The 23,382-nt window shown below is 34.6% G+C and overlaps 1 protein-coding gene across 4 annotated transcripts in view; it reads right to left on the bottom strand.

Moving 5' to 3' along the window:
* STAG2 (stromal antigen 2) overlaps positions 1-23,382 on the bottom strand; it is a 129,144-nt gene that overhangs the window by 39,683 nt on the left and 66,079 nt on the right. For all 4 annotated transcript variants that reach the window (XM_018044159.1, XM_018044161.1, XM_018044160.1 and 1 more), the window contains exons 6-14: positions 22,750-22,826; positions 20,754-20,958; positions 18,416-18,567; positions 15,604-15,677; positions 14,364-14,487; positions 13,463-13,561; positions 13,287-13,366; positions 8,918-9,025; positions 7,941-8,052 (exon numbers count right to left, since the gene is read on the bottom strand). In XM_018044159.1, coding sequence (XP_017899648.1) covers positions 7,941-8,052; positions 8,918-9,025; positions 13,287-13,366; positions 13,463-13,561; positions 14,364-14,487; positions 15,604-15,677; positions 18,416-18,567; positions 20,754-20,958; positions 22,750-22,826 — 1,031 coding nt within the window. The remainder of the gene's footprint in view (positions 1-7,940; positions 8,053-8,917; positions 9,026-13,286; positions 13,367-13,462; positions 13,562-14,363; positions 14,488-15,603; positions 15,678-18,415; positions 18,568-20,753; positions 20,959-22,749; positions 22,827-23,382) is intronic.

Raw genomic sequence — 23,382 nt, 5'->3', positions numbered from 1 at the left:
CTGAACTGTGTGAGAATTGGAACCTTAAATTTTGCGGCTTGTGCTGATTGAGAATGGTTAAGAATGTGCAGCGCTAGGTGAAAGGCTGGATGGTCCTCTCCCTACCGTAAGGTACATGAATTTAACTTAAAATTGTCGAACGAGAAGTTAGACATAATTGGAAAAAGAATTATGTGATTTTTGAGGACGACTGTCCATGTTACAATGCCAAAATTATATTTTAATTGATCAAATAAATCACTAAGTCGGCTCTCCCAGTGTCCCCCACTCCCCTTTCTTTGCCCTGTTGCTGCCTTACACCCCCCTCCATCTGCCTCTGTCTCCCTCTCCATCAGCTAATCCCCTTCTAACTTTTCCTATCTATCAGTGGGGGGAGGGGAAGCCCAACTTCTTCCACTCCTTCTGCACGTTAGCAATTTCTTTTTCCTGCCCTGTCCAGAGTCAACTTGAGCACTACTTGGTCAATATTTTAGCTATAAAACTATGGCTACAGAAACAAAAGATTGCCAGGAGAAATATCAATAACCTCAGATATGCAGATGACACCACCCTTATGGCAGAAAGCGAAGAACTATAAGAGCCTCTTGATAAAAGTGAAACAGGAGAGTGAAAAAGTTGGCTTAAAGCTCAACATTCAGAAAATGAAGATCATGGCATCTGGTCCCATCACTTCATGGGAAATAGATGGGGAAACAGTGGAAACAGTGTCAGACTTTATTTTTTTATTTTTTTGAGCTCCAAAATCACTGCAGATGGTGACTGCAGCCATAAAATTAAAAGACGCTTACTCCTTGAAAGGAAAGTTATGACCAACCTAGATAGCATATTCAAAAGCAGAGACATTACTTTGCCAACAAAGTCCGTCTAGTCAAGGCTATGGTTTTTCCAGTGGCCATGTATGGATGTGACAGTTAAGACTATAAAGAAAGCTGAGTGCCAAAGTATTGATGCTTTTGAATTGTGGTGATGGAGAAGACTCTTGAGAATTCCTTGTACTTCAAGGAGATCCAACCAATTCATCCTAAAGGAAATCAGTCCTGAATATTCATTGAAAGGATTGGTGCTGAAGCAATACTTTGGCTACCTGATGTGAAGAACTGACTCACTGGAAAAAACCCTGATGCTGGGAAAGATTGAGGGCAGGAGGAGAAGCAGACGACAGAGGATGAGATGGTTGGATGGCATCACCGACTCAATGGACATGAGTTTGAGTAAACTTGGGGAGTTGGTGATGGACAGGGAGGCCTGGAGTGCTGTAGTCCATGGGGTCGCGAACAGCTGGACTCAATTGAACTGAACAGAAAGGCAAGATGACTTTTTTGGCACAGGATGGCCATGGTATTCTTTCGACTCTGGAGAAAACTGGTTAAAATAATTTTTTTCTTCCTTTGAAACTGCAAAACCAGTTCTTTTTACATATGCAATTAAAAACAGCTAGCTTTTTACAAAGGCCTGCCTAGGAAAAAGCTTGAAGTTAACCTTTGCCCAGGCTTTCCAGATGGTACTAGTGGTAAAGAATCTGTCTGCTAATGCAGGAGCTGCAAGAGACATGGGTTCAATCCCTGGGTTTGGAAGATCCCCTCAAGGATTCCCCTGGGCAGAGGAATTTAACTTACAACTGGAGCCCTGGTAGGCTACAGTCCATGGGGTCACGAAGAGTGTGAGAGGACTGAAGCAATTTAGGATGGCACACAACCTACGCCATGTCCTTGAAATACAGAGCCCAATTTGCCTGAGACCTCCGCTTTGGGCAAATGGAAATTTCAAGCCAAGATTAAAAAATAAATAAATAAAGGGAAAGAGAGAAAAGAGTCAAAGAGACATTTTAAATCTCAAGTGGAAAACTATGAGATCCTCTGTCTGTCTGTCTGGATTTATCTATGTCTCTGTGTGTGTCTTTGTTTTTGGATAATATGAGGTTAGTTTGTAAATGAGCTCTAATTCAACTGGCTTAAAGAAAAGTAAACGCTTACAAATCAATTACAAGAGAAATTAACCTAAATGAATTTCAGCTTCACGTGAACTGCAACATATTCAATATTAAATATCTAGTATTAATGCTTGTTTGCAAATCTAATTAAGACACGTCTGAGTCATCAACATTGTGTAACACTTTTATTGTGCCTAGGTTTAATGCAAGCTAAATTTGTCAACAAGGAAAGTAACTCAAGTGAAGAAACTTTTTTTTAAAAAAATGAAAAACAGAAATGGAACAAGAGCTTTTAGATAAACTCTATTAAAACTAACTATACTTAAGGAACGGCTATCTAAAATAGTCTCTCTAGATAGGGGTAACTTGAATTTCTATGCTTGTGCTAAACTAAGTGATAAACATTTATTGAAATTTTTCCAAAATTCATTTCATTTCCAAATAAAATAAAATTTTGAAACATTAATTGCTGAACACTAACTTTCTCTTACAGAGAAATTAAAGAGATTTTAGACCATTAATGAATATGTTTGATGCCATCCTGAGATGTTGTCTATAAGCAAATGCTTTCAGAAATTAAAACTGGTACTTATGTTCACCAATATACAGAATGCTAATATTAAGGGCAGTTCATGGTCAGTTAGGGAAAATAGGTTAAAAAAAAGAAAGAAAGAAAGAAAAAAGGTATGAGAAATGAAATGACATTTTATTAAGAAAAAAGAAAGTAGGTCTGACTTACAGGTGGCTGTTTCTAAAAAAACAAAGTAATTAAGAAAAAGAGAGAGAGAGAGGCTTTATGAAAAGTGGACCCCAAGAAGAGTTTTGCATATAATACAAGTTTTCTTGAGATGTTGAACTGCCTTTGATAATGGATTTTAAGTTTCTTTACCTCTGGAGTAATCTGTTCTATGTTTACCTTTGAAATTTTTTGTTAACTTTTGGCTAATCTTGTGCTAACTTTGGTTGTTTACCAATGACCTATATACTATTTAATGGTTATAAATCCTGTTGATATTTTTGGCAAAACTTAGTAAAATTAAATTCTAATGAAGTTCTTTTGACCTCTAGCTGGCTTTAGGATGCTTCATAGGGCCCCTGAGACATCCCAAAGAGAGGTATTAAAATACCTGGGTTCATTTGACATGTTAAATTACATGGGAAATACTGTTGGAGGGGTGATAAATCTTCTCAGGTTATACTGTATGGTTGATATTACTACTATAGATATTCTGAAATTATGTGGAATTCATAAAGATATGATATGTCCTGATAAAATGTTGTCAATTACAATTTTAGTTATCATATTTAAGTGTTACACATCACACCAATGACCAGATTGCTTTGTCAACTGTAATACAATCAGATTTTAAACATGCCTTCAATGGTTTCATCCCAATGCCTTTGAAAGAATACTGCTACTTCTTCAAAATTTATGGAAAAGACTTTTCTAATATTAACCAGATAAACAAATTTTGTTAACAGTAAGCTGGTACCATTCTGAAGGAGATCAACCCTGGGATTTCTTTGGAAGGAATGATGTAAAGCTGAAACTCTAGTACTTTGGCCACCTCATGCGAAGAGTTGACTCATTGGAAAAGACTCTGATGCTGGGAGGGATTGAGGGCAGGAGAAGGGGATGACAGAGGATGAGACGGCTGGATGGCATCACTGACTCAATAGACGTGAGTCTGAGTGAACTCCGGGAGTTGGTGATGGACAGGGAGGCTTGGCGTGCTGTGATTCATGCGGTCGCAAAGAGTCGGACACAACTAAGCAAATGAACTGAGCTGAACTGAACTGAACTGAAGCTGGTACCAAACTGGTATTTGGTTTTCTCTCTTTGTTAAGAGAACAAAGTTTTCTTAGAATATGGCTTTTGATAAGAGATTGTGAATTTCTTTGCCTTTAAGTGATTTATATTTGTTTTTAAAGTCTTTTGTTATTTTGGTAAAGTAAGTAAGCATTCTCTATGAAGATTATGGTACATGTAGATAAAGCTTCTTCTGCTTCTACAAAATTAACCCCTTCCTGTCAAACTACTGCTATCCTGATGCCCTTAAAACATGGCAAATAGTCTACTCCTAAATTGGGGAATTTAAAATGGGTAAGCAACAGCTGTAAATCAAACAGTCAGGGCTATGGGAAATCCAAGACTGCCACTTGGCTTTTCCAGGCTCCCTGACAAACGTCATTTTTATTTGATGGGATAAAGCATTCCCTGGCTGCAGGGTTAATGCCCTCACAATGAAAAATGTTTATGTTTCACTGAACATTAAATCTTAGTTTTGTTCCTCACTTCTGAGATAGTTCCTTGTTATTATATTACTAAAAATTTAATTAAGTTGTTAAAAGGACACTCTAATTTTGTTTCTAATGCTTGTATCAGCAGTCAAGCTTCAGATAAAGATTAAATGCTCCATGATGTACAACCAGGGGATTAACACCTGGATATAACCATTTAACTAAGTTAGATGACCTCGGGTACACTGAGCTATACCGAATGAAAGTTCCTGACTTAAATTCTTGCTTGTGACCTTACTAATAACTGCTAGTTGTATTATTTTCTATGTTGCCTGTTTCACAAAATTGTTGTCTTTTACATTTCCAAGTATGTGACTGAGCCAATGATAAAATAATGATATGTACAGTTCCACAGAACTTAGTATCTGAAGGGGACTAGTTCCAAGACCACTCAGATTTTCCAAGGATGCTCAAGTTAATGGTATAAAGTGAAGTGAAAGTGAAAGTCACTCAGTCGTACCCGCCTCTTTGCAGACAGGCCAGAATTCTCCAGGCCAGAATACTGGAGTGGGTAACCTTTCCCTTCTCCAGGGGATCTTCCCAACCCAAGGATCGAACCCAGGTCTCCCACATTGCAGGCGCATTCTTTACCAGCTGAGCCACAAAGGAAACCCAATGATATAAAATGGTATAGTATTTACACATAACCTATTCTCATCCTTTCATGTACTTTAAATCAACTCTAGATAACTTATAATACGTAATACAATGCAAATACTATGTGAATAGTTGACAGTACATGGCAAATTCAAGTTTGGCTTTTTCAAACTTCTGGAATTAAAAAAAATATTTTCAATCCACTATTGGTTGAATCCCCTGCTGGCTGAATCTGTGCACAGATGGGGGGCTGGCAATTGTATTACATAAGTGAACTACTCTCAGTTATAAAATATACTACAAATATATTGCAGCATAATGGGAGTGGTAATGATTATGTAAAGCATAAAATACATGATTACTTATCAATTCACTGACTTCCCTGGTGGCTCAAATGGTAAAAGCATCTGCCTACAATGAGGGAGACCTGGGTTCGATCCCTGGGTAGGGAAGATCCCCGGTAGAAAGAAATGGCAATCAACTCCAGTACTCTTGCCTGGAAAATCCCATGGATGGAGGAGCCTGATAGGCTACAGTCCATGGGGTCGCAAAGTCGGACACAACTGAGTGACTTCACTTTCACTTTATCAATTCACTATATAAGTAAATCGTTTCTCTTCAGTGTGTGAAGCTTTAAAGGGCCCTACAGCTATCCAACACATTTTAGGAGACAAACATTACCATGATACCAAAACCCATCAAAGACATTAAACTTTAAAATACACACACATACCAACACATTGCATGAACATGGAGAAAACATTCTCAAAAAAATCAGTAAACTGAAACCAACAATATGTAAAAAGGATAACAGATCACAACTAAGTAGAAGTTAGGTTATCCTAGGAATGCAAGGTTGAGTCAACATTCAAAAAACCAATCAATATAATTCACCACATTAATGTAATGAAAGATACAATAAAGGATAAAGAAAAAGCACTGGGCAGAAGTCAACATCCACTCATGATGAAACTTCTCAGCACCCACACACTTATGGACAATCAATCTTTGACAAATGAGAATTGAATATACAATGGAAAAAAGACAGTCTCTTCAGCAAGTAGTGTTGAGAAAGCTGGACAGCTTCAAGTAAACCAAAGAAGCTAGAAGACACCCTCTCACCACACACAGAAATAAACTCAAAATGGCTCAAAGACTTAAATAAAAGACAGGACAACATAAAATTCCCAAAAGAAAACATTCTCTGACATAAATCATAGCAATCTTAGGTTAACCTCTCAAGGCAAAAGAAATAGAAACAAACAAATGTAACCTAGGCAAACTTATAAGCTTTTACACAGCAAAGGAAAGCATAAACAAAATGAAAAAAATAACCTAATGACCGGGAGAAAACATTTGCAAACAATGTGATGGACAAGGGCTTAATTGACAGAATATACAAACAACTCATACAACTCAATATCAATAAAACAAACAATCTAATCAAAAAAAGGACAGAAGACCTAAACAGACGTTTCTCCAAAAACATACAGATGGCCAACAGGCACATAAAAAGAAGCTTATCATTGCTAATTATTTGAGAAATGCAAATCAAAACTACAATGAGGTACCACCTCACACTGGTCAGAATGGCCACGTCTACAAACAATAAAAGGCTGAAAAGGATGTGGAGAAAAGGGAACCCTCCTACGCTGTTGGTAAAAATGTAAATTGGTGCAGTCAATATGGAAAACAGTATGGATGTTCCTCAAAAACCTAAAAATAGAGTTGCCATATAATTCAGCAATCCCACTCCTGGGCATATATCCAGAGAAAACTATAATTTGAAAAGATGCATGCACCCCTATGTTCATAGCAGCACTATTTTCAATTGGCAAGATATGGAAACAAATTAAATGTCCATCAACACATGAATGGAAGGGTACAGGGACTTCCCTAGCAGTTCAGTTGTTAAGATAATAAAATAATGCCATTTGCAACAACATGGATGGACCTAGAGATTAGCATACTAAGCAAAGTCAGAAAGAAAAAGACAAATACCACATGGTATCACTTATATGAAGAATCTAAAATATGATACAAACTTATCAACAAAACAAAAACAGTCTTACAGACATAAAGAATAGACTTGTGGTTGCCAAGGCAGAGAAGAGGTGGGGAAGAAAAGAACTTGGTGCTTGGGATTAGCAGATGTAAGCCATTATATATAAGAGGGGTAAAAAAGAAGGTTTTAGTACAGCACAGGGAAGTATATCTAATAACCTTTGATAAACCATAACAAAAAAAATGTGAAAAGTATGTATGTGTGTCAGTGTATATAAATTGATTCACTTTGCTGAATCAATTATGTTTCAGTAAAATTTTTAAACAACTTCTCAGCAAAAGAAGGGATAGGAGGAAACATCCTCAATATAATAAGCAGCTACACAACACCTGTAACTAACAACATAATTAATGCTGAAATACTGGATGCTTTTCCCTTAAGATCAGGAACAATCCAAATCTATCCTCTCACCACTTCTATTCAACATTCTACTGAATATCCTAGCCATTACAATAAGGCTGGGGAAACAAATGGCAAGAATGTAGGAAAGGAAAAAGTAAAATTATCACTACTTGAAAATGACTTGATTGCATATTACAGAAAATCCTAAGAATTTTAATAAAAACTTACTTTAAAAGTGAATGTAGCAAAACTGCAGTAAGAGGTCAATATGCAAAAACCAACTGAATTTCTCTATACTAGAAAACAACAACAATCATCATCACAGGTACCAAATATTGAAAAACAACAAAATGTTAGATCTGTGCTAACAGTTTTATATGGGTTATCTCAGTGTTATCTAAGAAATTGTTATCCACACATTTAGAAGGAAAATGGGCTTAAGAAAGGTCAAGTAACTGAATCAAGGTTATATAAATATGAAGTAGAAAAGTCAAATTGGTAATCAGGTCTTTCTAGCTCCAAAATTTATGCTCTTAGCATTACATATAAATCATACTATTTGAGTATCTTACTAACATAAATTGGTAGAACTCTATGTTATTCAACACTTACTGTGATATTTGGAAGATTTTAAGATTTACATCATTTTAACCTCATCTCCGAATTGTTTTGAACGGAAGTATAAAATGAACAACATCAACTAACCTCACTTTCCAGAAAGAAAAAAACCAATGTCTTAACAAGGTTGGCATTTGGACCCTGTCGTCCCCTTCTTTTCATCATTCCATCCTCCTCTGGATCTCGACGACTGAAGAGCCTAAGATCAATGCAAAATACTTTTAAAACAAAACAAAAATTTCTTAATTAAGAAATTAAAAAACCTGTCTGGATTCCATCTTTAAGCAACTAACAGAGGAATAAATCGGAGCTGGGTAGGTACAGTACTGTCCAACTCTATATCCAAGTAAACCTTTTCCATTTCACACTGATGGTACTTCTAAATGTTTCTGAATGATTTCTTTTTGAAAATCTTACTGCATGTTATGTAATCATTTCATTTTACAAAAGTATCACAACAACTAACCTATAACATTTATGCACATAAATATATTATAAATATTTTTCTCCTTAAAAATGACATATCTTTTCCTCCTATCCCTCCTGTACAATTATCCCAAGTCTGAACTTTGTGGCCTTTTTCTATGGATATCATGGTCATTGTTATAAACAACAAAAAAGTTATCACTGGATAACAATGAATAAAAAATTGTAGCATAAATACTTTGTATCATGTACTCTTAAACGTGTCACCTCAAATGAGCATTTTAATAAAATCTTACAAAAATATAGTTTAGTCTACATGTTTCTGTTTTCTTTAAAACCACTACATAATATCTGCTGAATATTTTCAGTGATCAGATTTTCACACTGCTACTACCTAATCTGAAGTGTTAAACAGCAATATAAATGTGAAGAGAGTAAAGGATTCTTGTGGTTCTTATATCAAACTGTTATCAAAGTACTTTTATTATATTCAAAAATACTTTAAAATACATAAAAATAGGCTTAAGACCTATACTGAATAAATTATTAATAAGTCATATTTATATATATTTTATAACACAATAAATTACTGCCATTAAAGTGACTTTAGAAAATGAACAATAGAAATGCAGATTTACTTTTTGTACAGAAATTCTCCAGCTGCTACTGCTACTGGCCGATGAGCTGAATAAACCAGATGATAGACATTTTCACAATCTTCTGCAGTAAGAACTTCTTCACTACTCCTGAAAACAAATAAGCATTAGCAGTTTTCAAAACAATGCTGTAATTTTAAGTTTACTGGTACAAAAATTCATACTTATACATTAAAAAATAGTATTTTCACTTTTAAACTTGTTTTAAAAAAAAGGTCATTAAGAAGTTGTTTCAAGAAGAAATCAATCTTACTTGATTATCATCTATTAGTAAAAGCACTTGATTATCATCTATTAGTAAAAGCATCCTCTGACAAAAAAGCTGAGTATTTTGTGAACACCCAAGATCAGACCTAAAATTAGAGTGAATATCGGGCATAAAGAAATACATAGTAAGAGAAATAACCACGTGACAAGTGTGCTAAAGGGAAATGAAGACAAAATAATATAAACTAACACAGAAAATAAAGTAGTGGCACACTCAGTGTGTGCGTGTGTCCTCAGTCATGTTCCACTCTGAAATCTCATGGACTGTAGCCTGCCAGGCTCCTCTGTCCATGGGATTCTCCAGGCAAGAATACTAGAGTGGGTTGCCAAGCCCTTCTCCAGGGGATCTTCCCCACCCAGGGATCGAACTGGAGTGTTTTGCCTCTGTCTCCTACATTGGCAGGCAGATTCGTTACCATTTGAACCACTTGGAGCTTAGTTAATAATCAAAGAAAACACTTCGCATGTATTTCATGGTAATATTAAGGATACAATTTTGCAACATTAAAATATACTAACACTCCAGTTACCTCACAATGATGAAGAATAATATTTCATTCACCATGCACTAAACATCATATAAAACAATGCAAAAGAAGTTTTCCAAATAATAAAATTTAAGTGCCAAAGATGTTTAACTACAATTTATCATTTAAAAAAAACTCACTAAAATATAGTGCTTGTTTTATTGATCCTACTTTAAGAGAAGAAAGTAAACATAACAAATCTTGGTAAATCAAAGTCATTATTAGGCCCATCAACCACAGAACCAGGGTAAACCTTGCTGGGTTTTCCAAACCAAGACCCTGTGTTTGAAGTTGTGGCCTCTGGCACCTCTTTCCCCCTAATATGCTTTTTGCCACTTTATAACTACATATAAATAAATATACACAGATACTGAATCAAATCAAACTACAGCAAATTTGAGGTAGTTCACTAATTTTAAGCCATAAGGAATGTTCCTGAAAGTTTCAGTTATTAGGTATATACATGGCTGAATCAACAAAAAAAGGTGTCCACATGGTATTACAGAGGAAGAGGGGAGAAGCTATAGAAATTAAGTAGAGTACTACTATTTTCTTATTTAATTCAGGATAGTTTTATAACATATACATATATAATAATTCATAATTTTTAAACCCAAAGAAAAATGCAATGGTTAAGACTGCTCAAAATCCCCCCCGTTAAGTGAATTCTCAGAAAACGTCAGTCCATATATAGAGCTACCTTCTTTTTTTTCTGACTTCTAATTTTTATTTCATATTGGAATATAGTTGATTTACTATGTATGTTACATTAGTTTTAAGTGTGCAGCAACATGATTTAGTTATACATACACACATATTTATTCTTTTTCAGATTCTTTTTCCCATAAAGGTTATTACCAAGTACTGAGCAAAGTTCCCTGTACTATACAGTAGGTCCTTTTGGATTATCTATTTTATATATAACAGGGTTAATCTCAACCTACAAATTTAAATTAGGAGGTAGAGCTACCTTCTTTTTAATAACTGTAATGTAGTCCATTTCATATAAATGGGGTTGACAACCACACTCCTCACACAGGACTGCTGCATTAAATGAGATAACCCCTATAAGGAGCTTGTATTAGCTGTCATATATTAACTTAATTCTTCCTCTATTGATAATCATCTAGAATATTTCCAATATTCTATTACAAACAGTACTTTGTTAGACAATGAGAACATTTTAAATTTTGGATACCACCAAGCTTTTTTCACCAGGGCTTCCCAGGTGGCTCAGATGGTAAAGCATCTGCCTGCAATGTGGGAGACCCGGGTTCAATCCGTGTGTCAGGAAAATCCCCTGGAGAAGGAAATGACAACCCACTCCAGTACTCTTGCCTGGAAAATTCCATGGACGGAGGAGCCTGGTAGGCTACAGTCCACGGGGTCGCAAGGAGTCCAACACAATTGAGCGACTTCACTTTCACACTTTTCTCTAAAGAGGCTATCCTAGTTTATAGTCCCATCAATAGTTTATGGGTTTGTTTCTGCACAGCCTTATGCAATGAATGTATTACCAAACACATTAATCTTTGTAAAACAGTAGGTTAAAAAAAGTCTCATTTTAATATACATGTCTCTGAGTATGACCAAACATCTTTTTGCATGTTTAATGTTTTATTTCTGTCAGTGACATGGTTCCTAACTTTTGACTCTTTTACTACTGGGTTGCTGTTCTTTTTACTGATTTATTGAAAGTGACTCCTACAGTGCAAATTTTCTGCCCAGTCTGTCATTTGTTTTCTGAGTTTACATTATGGCATATACATATTTGTAGTTTTTTATGTAGTTAAAATTCAGTAATTTTTTTTAATGTCTACGTTTTATGCCATTCTCAGAAAGACACTGCCAGTTTACATATAAAATTAAAATATTTAATCTTCTCAGTTTTCATCTAACACTTTAATTATTTCATTTATTTACATTTAGACATTTCATCCATCCTGAAATTATTTCTGTATAAGGAATGAAATATGAATCCAATTTAATTTTCCCCCAAATAGAACCTAAGTGTCATAACATCATTTATTTTGATATAAAACCACCCTTACCCTACACTAGGTTCCTAGATATATTTAAGTTTGTCTCTGTTCTTTATTCTGTGTCACTCATTTCTGTCTGTTTACACACCAGTACCAAAGCTTAAAAGTTACTAGGGTGAGGAGAGGGAGAGATAAAATAGGATTTTGGGATTAACACATACACACTGATATGTATAAAGCAGATAACCAGCAAGGACCTACTACATAAATGTATAACTGAATCACTTTGCTGTACACCTAAAACCAACACAATAAATCAACTATACTTCAATTTTTAAAAATTAGTAATAATAATAAAGTCAACGTTGTTTTATAATTTTGACTTAAAATCATAGCGGGCAGTCATCTCTCAGTTTTTATCAGAATTTTGCTGGCTACTCTTACACGATGACTTTCTCATGAGTATCAGAATTAGAATGTTGTTAAAAGGCCCTTTGTGACAGGCAACTAAGGATAAACATGTACACACTTCTGTATTTAAAATGGATAACCAACAAAGACCTACTATATAGCAGAGGGAACTCTGCTCAGTGTTATGTGGCAGCCTGGATGGGAAGGAGGGGAGAAAGGATACATGCATGTGTATGGCTGAATCCCTTCCCTGTTCACCTGAAACTATCACAGTATCATTCATTAAACGGCTATACCCCAATATAAAATAAAAAAAAAAATAAAAAGCCCTTAGCAACTATCAGGATCATGTTAACAACCTAAATGTCCACCGATGGATGAATATATAAAATGTGGTATACTGAGTGTCAAAAGAAATGAAATTCTGATACATAACAACATGGATGAACCCTGAAGACATCATGCTAAGTAAAACACACCTGATATAAAAGGCCAAATATTACATACTTTCACATATATGAGGTACCTAAAACAGTCAAATTCAGAGATGAAAAGTAGACAATATGATGCAAAATGATACTGTGCAGTCCTTTACAGAGTATCAGTATGAAATGATAAAAACACTCTGGAGATGGATAATGGTGATGATGGCTGCACAACAATATGAATGTACTTAATTCCACTGATCTGTACACTGAAATATGTTTAAATGGTAAATCTTACATTACATATATCACCACAATCTTTTTAAAAAGGGGAAAAGTGAATTGCATCAATCCTACATTTTAACATAATATGTTTTAAATTCAGATTATTTACAGAGAAGTTTCAGTAAATACTAATTTCTAAAAGTGTGACAAAATACAATACACATATTTAACACACTTGAGTGTTTGACTTAATTTCAAGAGCATCTAAAGACAGTAAAATTGAAAGAAAACTAGTCAAGAATGAAAACACATGAATTCCCAGCTCAGTTAGAATGTTCTAGTTCAATGGTCCTCTCTTCCTATCTTCTCAACTTTACATGAGAAAACTAAACTAAACTTCTTGCTGTAAAACTCCAAGTTATTGAAATTTAGACACAGATAAATTTAAACCAAGTATGCTACTGTATTTTTAAGATATGTAGACATTAGCAATATGCAGTAAATACATACTTACTGTAAAACAAGAGTGAGTAATTTTATTGCTTGTACTGCAACATCATATTCTTTGTCAAGGGTCATAGAAACAATTCTATCCTAAGGGCGAAAAACAGAAAATATTCTTAAAGGGAAACCAAGAGAAAAATACTTGCAAACAACAGGTAAATGTTAAATACTTAGAGTAATACTAACCTTGAACCGACTGGTAAATAGCTCCAGTTTGGAATTAAGTTCCTTGTTATAATAAAGCCCTTGTAGAGCAGTGAGACATTTGAGTCTTACCTCACCTTGCTGAATTAAATGAGAGGAGAAAATGCATTAAAACTTTGCATATTTTCAACCTGAGCACACAAGATATCTTCTACCACATCTTCTACTTTAAATATGTTCTATACTATGGTATTTCTTCAGAAACTCTCATCCTTGACAATGCAAAAATAGGAATCAATACATACGTTTAAGACTAAATACCTCTGGATTACTATTACTATAGGTCAAATGAAATTATTTTGAAAATTTGTTCAGAGCAATGTTATTATGAAAGATGACAGTAGCATATTTCACAGTAAGTTTTCCTTTATAGAAAATAATATTGGTAAGGGATATATACAAAGATCAAGGCTAGGTGAAGAGACAGCCTAAGGGAAAGGCAGATTAATTAAAAAAAAATTAAAAAGGTCAGAGGCCAAGTGGTAATTTATAATCTGGCTAAGATACATGTTTATCAAGAGAATAAAAATTAAAGAAATTTAAGTATATGTATATATGTAGCACTTATATATTAACAGAGTAAGAATTCTTCTCACTATTCTTAAGAAATGTCTTACCACTAACACCATCACCTACATGATCCTGTTGTTTCAGTACAAAAATTGTTTCATGATCAAAGGCTAAATCAGTGCCCAAGATTCAAAAATCCAGGGTACTTTATGTGATAGAGACCATATTTTCATGAACAGATAGAAAAGAATAAAGGAGAGAAGCCTACAGGAATGTGCTCCCAGTTACACGTATATGCAGATAATTCACAATGAATGAGAGTAGCACACAGCTATGCTTATGTGTAGAAAGAAAAGCACTATATATATCTTACCTTATCATGCATAGTCCAACCAACATATTTTAAATAACTGTCATTAAGAAATGCATCACTATACATTTTCATCCAAATGCCAATTTCTTCAATGCAAATAGCTCGGATTTCAGCTATTGCATCACTGCATGGAAGAAAGAAAATCATGCATATTAGTGTCAGTATACCACAGGACTTGTGGATTCTTTATGCAACACCAATACTTGGTACCTACTATGAACATACCACTACCTTAAGTATTACTGGAGGTTTACAAGAAGAATTGAAGCATGGCCCCTAAATGCTAAAAGCTTATAGTCTAGTTGTCGAAGTACAATTATCACCAAATAAATATTTAAAGTTAAATAAACCTACAAACAAAATCCAACTACCACCTTCTCAATCATGTCATATCCCAGCCTTTATTCACACCTGCTGGGCATGGTGTATTCAGAAGACAGTCGGAACTTTAGTCTGGTTATAGCATATTTTCCAGGTGAGAATTAGTTACACCTAATATTGAGGCCAAGCTCAATTTGGATTTGAACATACTAAATTATTCTGAATTCATCATGTAGGTACTGGTAAGTCATTCAACGCTTTTGAGTAGAGGAATGACTCAACAAAAGAACATTTTAAGACAACTGCAATAATCTCTAGAATGATGAAGGAATAGACTAAGGTAATCGTGACAGAAATAAAAAGGTAAGAATGGACAAAAGGGTATTACAAAGGAAGTATTAATCTGATTTAGTAACTGCCAAATTAAGAAATGACAAAGCTAAAGAAAAATGCCACTAATATTTAAAGAACAGGTTACCGCAGAAATGGTGGTAAGACTACCTATTTCTTTCCTCTGCTCATTCAAAATAAGGGCAACAACTCACTTAAATCTACTCAAATTTTCCCACTGATATTCAAATCAAAGAGGAAAGAATCAGGAATCAAAATGTACAGTCTCTGCTAACAGTACATACAAAAGCAATTAAGTGTTCTGTGCCCTCACTCCTAGTAACAGTAGTAGCTTCCATTTTCTGGGCATCTACAAGTTGAGCACAACATTCCCCCATTTTTCAGACAGAAAATAAAGTTCAGAGCAGTTAAGTAACTTGCCTAGAGTGTCCCAATCAGTGGAAGACCTTACATTCTAACACTGATCTTAGTCTTAACACTGTTACCACTAAATTTATATTGCTTAAACCACTAAATAACCAAACTTGAAGAGAATAAGAATTACATAGAAAAAACTGTCCTGACTTACCGGTATCTATGTACAAACACTCCCTTAAATATTGCATTCATCATATTTTCTATTTCATCTTGATTTTCTTGAAGCTGAAAAGAACACATCATTGCTTTGCAATTGTAATAGAAAACAACCAAAAGAACATGTAAAAGTTGGTACAAACACAAATGTAGGTTTCTCCAGAGTTTTGATATTTTCATGCAATTTTTTATTTCACTAAATGAAAAGTATCCACATAGAAAAACTAAAAGCTGTTGCATAAAAGGTAGCTAAACTCCCTTGACACCTGGAATATTTGTACATTGTTGTTAACGTCACTGCTAATGTTTAGCTGGTTGACTAATTTTTTCAGATGGTCACATATTCCTATTGTATAAATGTATGTAATCTTTTAAGTAGTTTATTACATTAGTGAGTATAGTGAAGTTGCTCAGTCGTGTCTGACTCTTTGCGACCCCATGGACTGTAGCCTACCAGGCTTCTCCGTCCATGGGATTCTCCAGGCAAGAATACTAGAGTGGGTTACCATTTCCTTCTCCAGATCTTTCTGACCCAGGGATCGAACCCGGGTCTCCCACATTGGAGGCAGACGCTTTATCCTCTGAGCCACCAGGGAAGCCCATTTTATTATATTACTTATCTATTAAATAACATATATATTCATATCAAAAAAAAGAACAATGCTTCATTATCTTGGTCTTTAGCATCTGAAAATTAACTCATGTTATCTACTGCCTGATCAAAGAACATAAAAATTTGAGTAAAATAGCTTGGCAAAAAATTTGTCTTCTTGTTAAATTTTTTTGAGGGAAACAAGGCTCACTTGAAATAATCAACTAAGCATTTCAAATCTTGGATGACTTATTTACTTCCATATATTCTCAATTCAGAGCTTTAGAGTTAACAGAAAATTGATTCAGAGCTTCAGAATTACAAGAAAAATCTTTCACACTCTTAAGTATCAATTAGCTTTCAGAATTATGTTCTGTGTTTTCCCAAATCCGTAAAACACTTTTTTTCTTTTCACGAGTATAATCTCACATTTCCAAATAATGCTAACAGAGCATGCACTTGTATTCATTAGCACAATCAAAGGCACAGGAGGGCTTTCAATGTTTAAAAACTTAACCTAACCTAGAAGTATTAATATCTTATATGATAGAAGAATTTTGAACTCAAAACCCTTTTATATCCATTCATGCTATGTTCAGAATAAGGCCATAATTTTGTACATTATGTTCAGCTAATAAAGCATCCAATACAATTTATTACTAAATTAAAGGGCATAAAGGTCAATTCTTCATTTCAACTACAGTTAATCCTTGAACAATGCGGGGGTTAGGGTTGCTGACCCTCTACACAGCTGAAAATCTAAGTAAAACTTATAGGTGGCCCTCTGTTTCACTGTATCCACGGTTTCTGCACATACAAGGTTTCACAACCAAAGATTCAAGCAACCATGGATCAAATAAGAACTGTAATATTTACTACTGAAAAAAAAATCCATGTGTAAATGGATCTGCACAGTTCAAACATATGTTGTTCATGGTTCAAATGTTTATGAAAAAGAGGAATTTAGGCATGGGGGAAATGTGGGCAAGATTTTTCTGGCTTTTCTTGGGCAAGGGGCATTTTTAAAAGTTATTGGCTATCTCAGAAAAAAACAACTTTTAAATTATAGTTACTACAATCACCCACTCCAGTATTCTTGCCTGGCAAATCCCATGGACGGAGGAGCCTGGTAGGCTGCAGTCCATGGTGTCGCTAGGAGTCAGACACAACTGAGCGACTTCACTTTCACTTTTCACTTTCATGCATTGGAGAAGGAAATGGCAACACACTCCAGTGTTCTTGCCTGGAGAACCCCAGGGACGGGGGAGCCTGGTGGGTTGCCGTCTATGGGGTCGCAGAGTCAGACATGACTGAAGTGACTTAGCAGCAACAATCACCCCCACAAAATGTCAGAATCAAGTAATTTATGAAATACTATGCCAAATATCCCATGGTAAATATTTTAGCTCAACTACATTAGCAATGTTTTTGAAACATCAGACTTTGCCTATTCAAAATAAAAATAAACATTTCCAATATCAGACAGCAAAATATTATATTACCAATGAAGAAGGAATTTAAATAAAAAACACAACATCAAGGGAATCCCCTAGTGGTACAGTGGTTAGTACTCAGCACTTTTACTGCTGGGGCCTGGGTTCAATCCTTGTCAGAAAACTAAGATCCCACAAGCTGCATGGCATGGCCAAAAAACAAAAACAAAAACAAAAACCCCAATACCAAAAGATTTTATTAGCATAGAACTGAAAAAAACATTTTCCTCATTCAAAGTTGAATTTGGTGGTCATTAATGTTATTCAAGGGTCTCTTACACTACACACACAAAACACACACACACACACACCAAAAACACAGATTATGACACCATAAATAGCTCTCCCTATTTTTCAAAGGGATTTTACGTAAGTGAAACCTCATTTGATCCCGACAATAAATTAAGGGTAGAGTTAGGAGATAGGTTTTCACAGTAGACATGAATAACAATAAAGCATAAGACAACTTGTCAGACTGGCCCAGGACTCCTTACTTGAAGCATTCAACTCTTAATCCTAGTCCACACAGAAAGGAAATATATACAGAAGGTACTCTTGGCATGGACAGTCAATAAAAATAAGTTAAGATGTATAAACAACTTTAAACATATTAAATTTTTCAAAAAATTTTATCTGATGAACTAGCAAAGTTATATATCATAATTAATGGTGACTAAGTTGGTCACAGATTAACAGCTTAAATATTCAATACAAGGGTGTACCTCTTTCCGCTTCTGTAGCAGGAGTTCTAGCCTCTCATTGGCTCGTTTTCCAATCATTTTATTCCGTTCTGCCTCATACTGTCTTTGTGTATTATCCATATTAATGCTAAGATTTAGTGCCACATTCACCAAAGCTGTCATCAACTTCATAGCTATTTTTAAATGGAAAATGTTGAAATTAGTCTCACAGAAAAATTTACAAGTTATGATCTACTTAAGAAAAATTAAAAACAAGATGGGCTGTTCCATTTCTAATAGAAAAATACAGCTGCTACAAATGACAACAATAGTACAACAACAGCTAATGTGTACTGAATACTTACTATATGTCAGTCAGTTACCTATGTTAAGTATTTCTCGGATTAACTCCTAATCCTTACAACAGCCCTCTAAGTTAAGTATTATCCTCATTTCATTCATGAAGAATCTGAAGTTTAGGGAGCTTAAGAAATCTGCCTCAAACTACACAGTTTATATACATAGTTAAAACAAGATTCAAAACTAGAAAATATTACTCTAGACTATGCTCACTATTCAGTGATAGGTCTCCTACAATGACCTTTTCAAGAGATCATGATTTACCTTCTAAATAAATTTTGACTAATACAGCAGTCATTTAGCTATCCAGTAACCAAAGGGGGAGGGAACATAAGTGCTTTTTATCAAAGTACAGTGTGTAGAAATGTTGGACAGTTTTATCAGTATTTGATTTCCTTTAATTTTACTCGTATTATATATCATCATAAAGACAATGATGCAATTATGAAAGACATATCAAGATAAAAAGTCAAAAGTACAGAGTAAAATGTCACTCAATAAAGTGCTTTGTATCAGAGTTTCTCCAGAGCCCCACCTTCTGTTATTGAACTCTTGCTACTGAGACAAGACTCACTGCCTGTGATCTCAAACTTATTAATTGAAATATCTGAACATATTATGCTGTTTTTTTTAGCTTAGGTCAGACTACTTCTCAAGCCTGATTCACTGCATGACAGAACACCACAAAACTAAACCTTAATTTGTGGCTACTAGCTCTCTTTAAACGGAGAAGGCAATGGCACCCCACTCCAGCACTGTTGCCTGGAAAATCCCATGGACACAGCAGCCTGGTAGGCTGCAGCCCATGGGGTCACCAAGAGTTGGACATGACTGAGCGACTTCACTTTCATGTATTAGAGAAGGAAACCCACTCGTGTTCTTGCCTGGAGAATCCCAGGGACGGGGGAGCCTGGTGGGCTGCCGTCTATGGGATTGTACAGAGTCGGACATGATGGAAATGACTTAGCAGCAGCAGTAGCAGCATTCTTTAAAAGAGATTCCCAATCTTCTGCTCTGAGCTATTGTATACCCTCAGCATACCATTTTCTCATTCTGATCTAAAATTACTCACCTTGCCCATAATTTTATTTACTTTAACCATTCAAGTTCTTAACATCAAAGCTACCTAAGTACACAGATCAATCACATTCATAATTTGTGACCTCAAATCTAAAAACCTACACGGAGATTGTCTGCATTTTTTTTAATGGAGGGCTGAGCAAAAGAAAATCTTTAATCACAGCTTTAATTCTTTAGGGAAATACTCTAAAGGAAAAATATCCCCACATTTAGAGAATGAAAAATTTTTGTAGAAATCAAAATATTCTATCATTAATGCATAGAGTACTTAACAATTAGTGCCTGGTCAATTTACTCATACTCAAATCAAAAGGCACATTTTCAATAATAGTATATGAACAATTTTACCTTTAGCACAAAAGAGAAACCAGGACATTTTATCAACATCAACAGCAAAAATCACTGTTCTAGAATTAATCATGTGAGCCTTAAAAATTTAACTTATTTCATATAAAAATCAGAGAAATTGACTCAGCCTCAAGTTACTCAGAAGCATCAGAAAAACCAACTTTTTTGATGTGGTTAAGCAAGCATCATCCTATAGGGACAATCTTACTGGGAGGGAGTATGCTAGTAGTGACTATGCACACAGGTCATTTAGAACTACATATCCAAAATCACTGCTCCCCAAGTTTGATGTCGATACCTTCCCTGATAAAACATATTTCAAGACCCAACAGATTACTATGCCACAGAAAGGGAGAAGAGGTGGATAGGAATCAAGTAGGTATAACACGACAAAATTATAGTATGTCTTCAGAGAACCAAATTATCATTCCATTCTCCATAATTCATGGGAGCTGGAGGAAAGGGGAAAATGTCCTCTTAGGGGCTACTTAATAAATAAAATTAATCTGTCACCATTATGTCATTCCTTTTAATGAAAACCATTTTCATCTCTAACCTAAGAAAATGCACAAAAAGATTTCTAAATACTGACCTGCCAGGGTGCTTGTATGTCGAAATGCTCTGACTTGTGAGTCAGACAATCCTGTAAGAAGTGAAATGACTGTATCCATCATGTACTCATCGTATATGATACTATATTGACACTGCCGTACTAATACGCCAATGAATTCACAGAAACTGGATTTGAACTTCTTCCACTGAGGACCAGCCATGGTAAGTGGATAATCTCCACTATCCTAAAATAGAAATTTTAAACAGTAATTTCACTTAAAACCCATAATTTAATAAACTTTTACTTGTTTTTGAAATGCTCTAGGCAGAAACTGAAAAGACTCCTTTATCTCATCTTCTATAATAAATCCTCAAAGTAGGCAGAAGAATAACATGCAAAGGTAGAGATACCTTTGAACAAATCGGATCTTTTATTTAAGATAAAAATGGATAGTCTGAATTCACTCTAACCAATGAAAATATACACTAATTACATACCAAAATAAAAAGCCTCTCCCATCAAATAAAACTTTATTCTGATAAGCAAAGATATAGTCACTAAATTTCTTTAAAACTGAGCAACAATCAAACCAAAGTTTCCTGTTTTAATGATTCAACATGATAAAATCATATTCTCAGCCAGTCTAATAGATTCATGTATGACATAAACAATCGAAGGATTACAATGTATGTTTTTATTAGCTTCAGGACATCAAATACTCAGCAGATGTAAACAATAATTTTTTTAAGTGAAAACAAGCTAGAATGACCTGTAAAGACAGGTACTCAAGTATTCCTACATATAAGATGGGGCATTCACCAACAAAGATACATTGAGGTCCTCCATAAATCATTAAAAACAAACAAGTCTTAAGAATAAATGCAGAGACCAATACTACATAGAAGTTTCTGACAAGAATGTCCTAAGGTCATTATGGTATAGTAAATTTTTTGACAATTAACTTTTGTCATTAGAGCATATATTTAAAAAAAATTTAAGTAATGCCATACACAAGTTGAACTATGTCTCATCTGAGAATAAGATCCCAATACTCCATAAAAAGGTTTTCTTCCATTTTCTGATTGGCTCATTTAACACTATATTGAAAGATAACATCTTAATTGTTGTTAGCAACTTGGTTTGCTGGTATTTTCAAATCTTATTTCAGGAATCTTATTTCAAATAGCTATTGAGAACAAATTTCTCATTAAAAATTTAATATCAGAAGGTTAAAATAACACCAATCCTCATAATTACATCTCAACGACTTAGAGACTGATTAATAGCACTTAGTGATCATCAAAACCATTTTTAACAATTCTTATCTTTCAGAAAGATAGTTGAAAGCTCCTTCATCTGAATAAGGTAAAAAAAAAACATATAAAACTCAAATGAGAAAGGCTTTCTACTTGAAAATTCACAGTGAAAAGTTTTGAAGAGTAAAAACTACTGGGGCTTGAATACAGCTGTGAACAAAACAAACAAAAATCCCTGCCTTGAAGGAGTTTATATTATAGTAAACCTAAATATGTCTTTATTGGCAATAATACTTCAAAGACATCACCTATGATAATCAACTAAGGTCTAAGCTACTATTTATTATGTATTTGTATTGTTGTTATTCATATGTGAAACATAAGATGACTTTAAACAATATAATATACCTGCATGCATTTATCTTTGCCTGAGCTTACACATGTTCATGGGCACTTAATTTTATTCTCTGTTGAGATTTTAATTTTTTAACAAAAGAGCTACCATTTAGTTCTTACTATGTGCCAGACATTGTAAAATGCTAAGGAAGTTTTCAAACATTATTGCATTCAATCTTCTTAAGAGCCCTTTAAGTATTTGTAGCTCCATTTTACAGATGATGAAACTTATGCTAAGACAACAATTTGCCTAAGGTCACACGGCCATCATTTAACTGGATTTCTACTACCAAAGCTCTTATCTACAACACTAATATTCAAAATTTAATATTCTGAAGATCAAGGTACATAAAATTATCACAATATTTAGGGTATTAACTTACCTCATCAAACTCTTCAGTCATTTTTCGAATTATTTCAGAGTTTTGCATATGTCTAAACATTTCTGCTGTGACAACACCTGAAATTTCCAAGTGTAAGAAGTTAATACATGGTAGATAAAAAAATAGAGAACTTCTAAGTCCATCTCTAATATAAATATGTCTACAGTCACACAATAAGGTATACTTCTATATCACGTGATCTTCACCATGATACTCAATTCTATAAAGCACAAATACCACTCTCAACATACACAAGAAAACAGACCCACACTTCTGACAGGTATCTCTTCTTTCTTTTCATGAACAATCAGCCTTAGCCATTTCTACCTAACTCACTTTACTCACTCCTAGAATATGTATACTGGCTAAATTCTTTAATACAAAGCATATGTCATTGATAACGAGGCAGCCATCTAGGATAACATTTAAAGCCCTGAGGATGAACCCGAAGAAAATAAAGGAGAGAGTAATAGGAAGAATTCACTTTAGGCAGGTTTCTTTATTAAGCACAACTGTAGTAAGGCAACTGTATTCCACCATCCACCTCAAAGGACTTCAAATAAACAAAAGTAATAAGTTGTAGTTCCAGCTCATCCAGAAGTCTGTAACCTAGTTGTAAGTTTAAACAAAGAA

This window comes from Capra hircus (genome assembly GCF_001704415.2).
Source record: "Capra hircus breed San Clemente chromosome X unlocalized genomic scaffold, ASM170441v1, whole genome shotgun sequence".
NCBI lineage: Eukaryota > Metazoa > Chordata > Mammalia > Artiodactyla > Bovidae > Capra > Capra hircus.
Note: the sequence above shows the minus strand (reverse complement) of the source record. Positions and strands in the feature narration are given on the sequence as shown.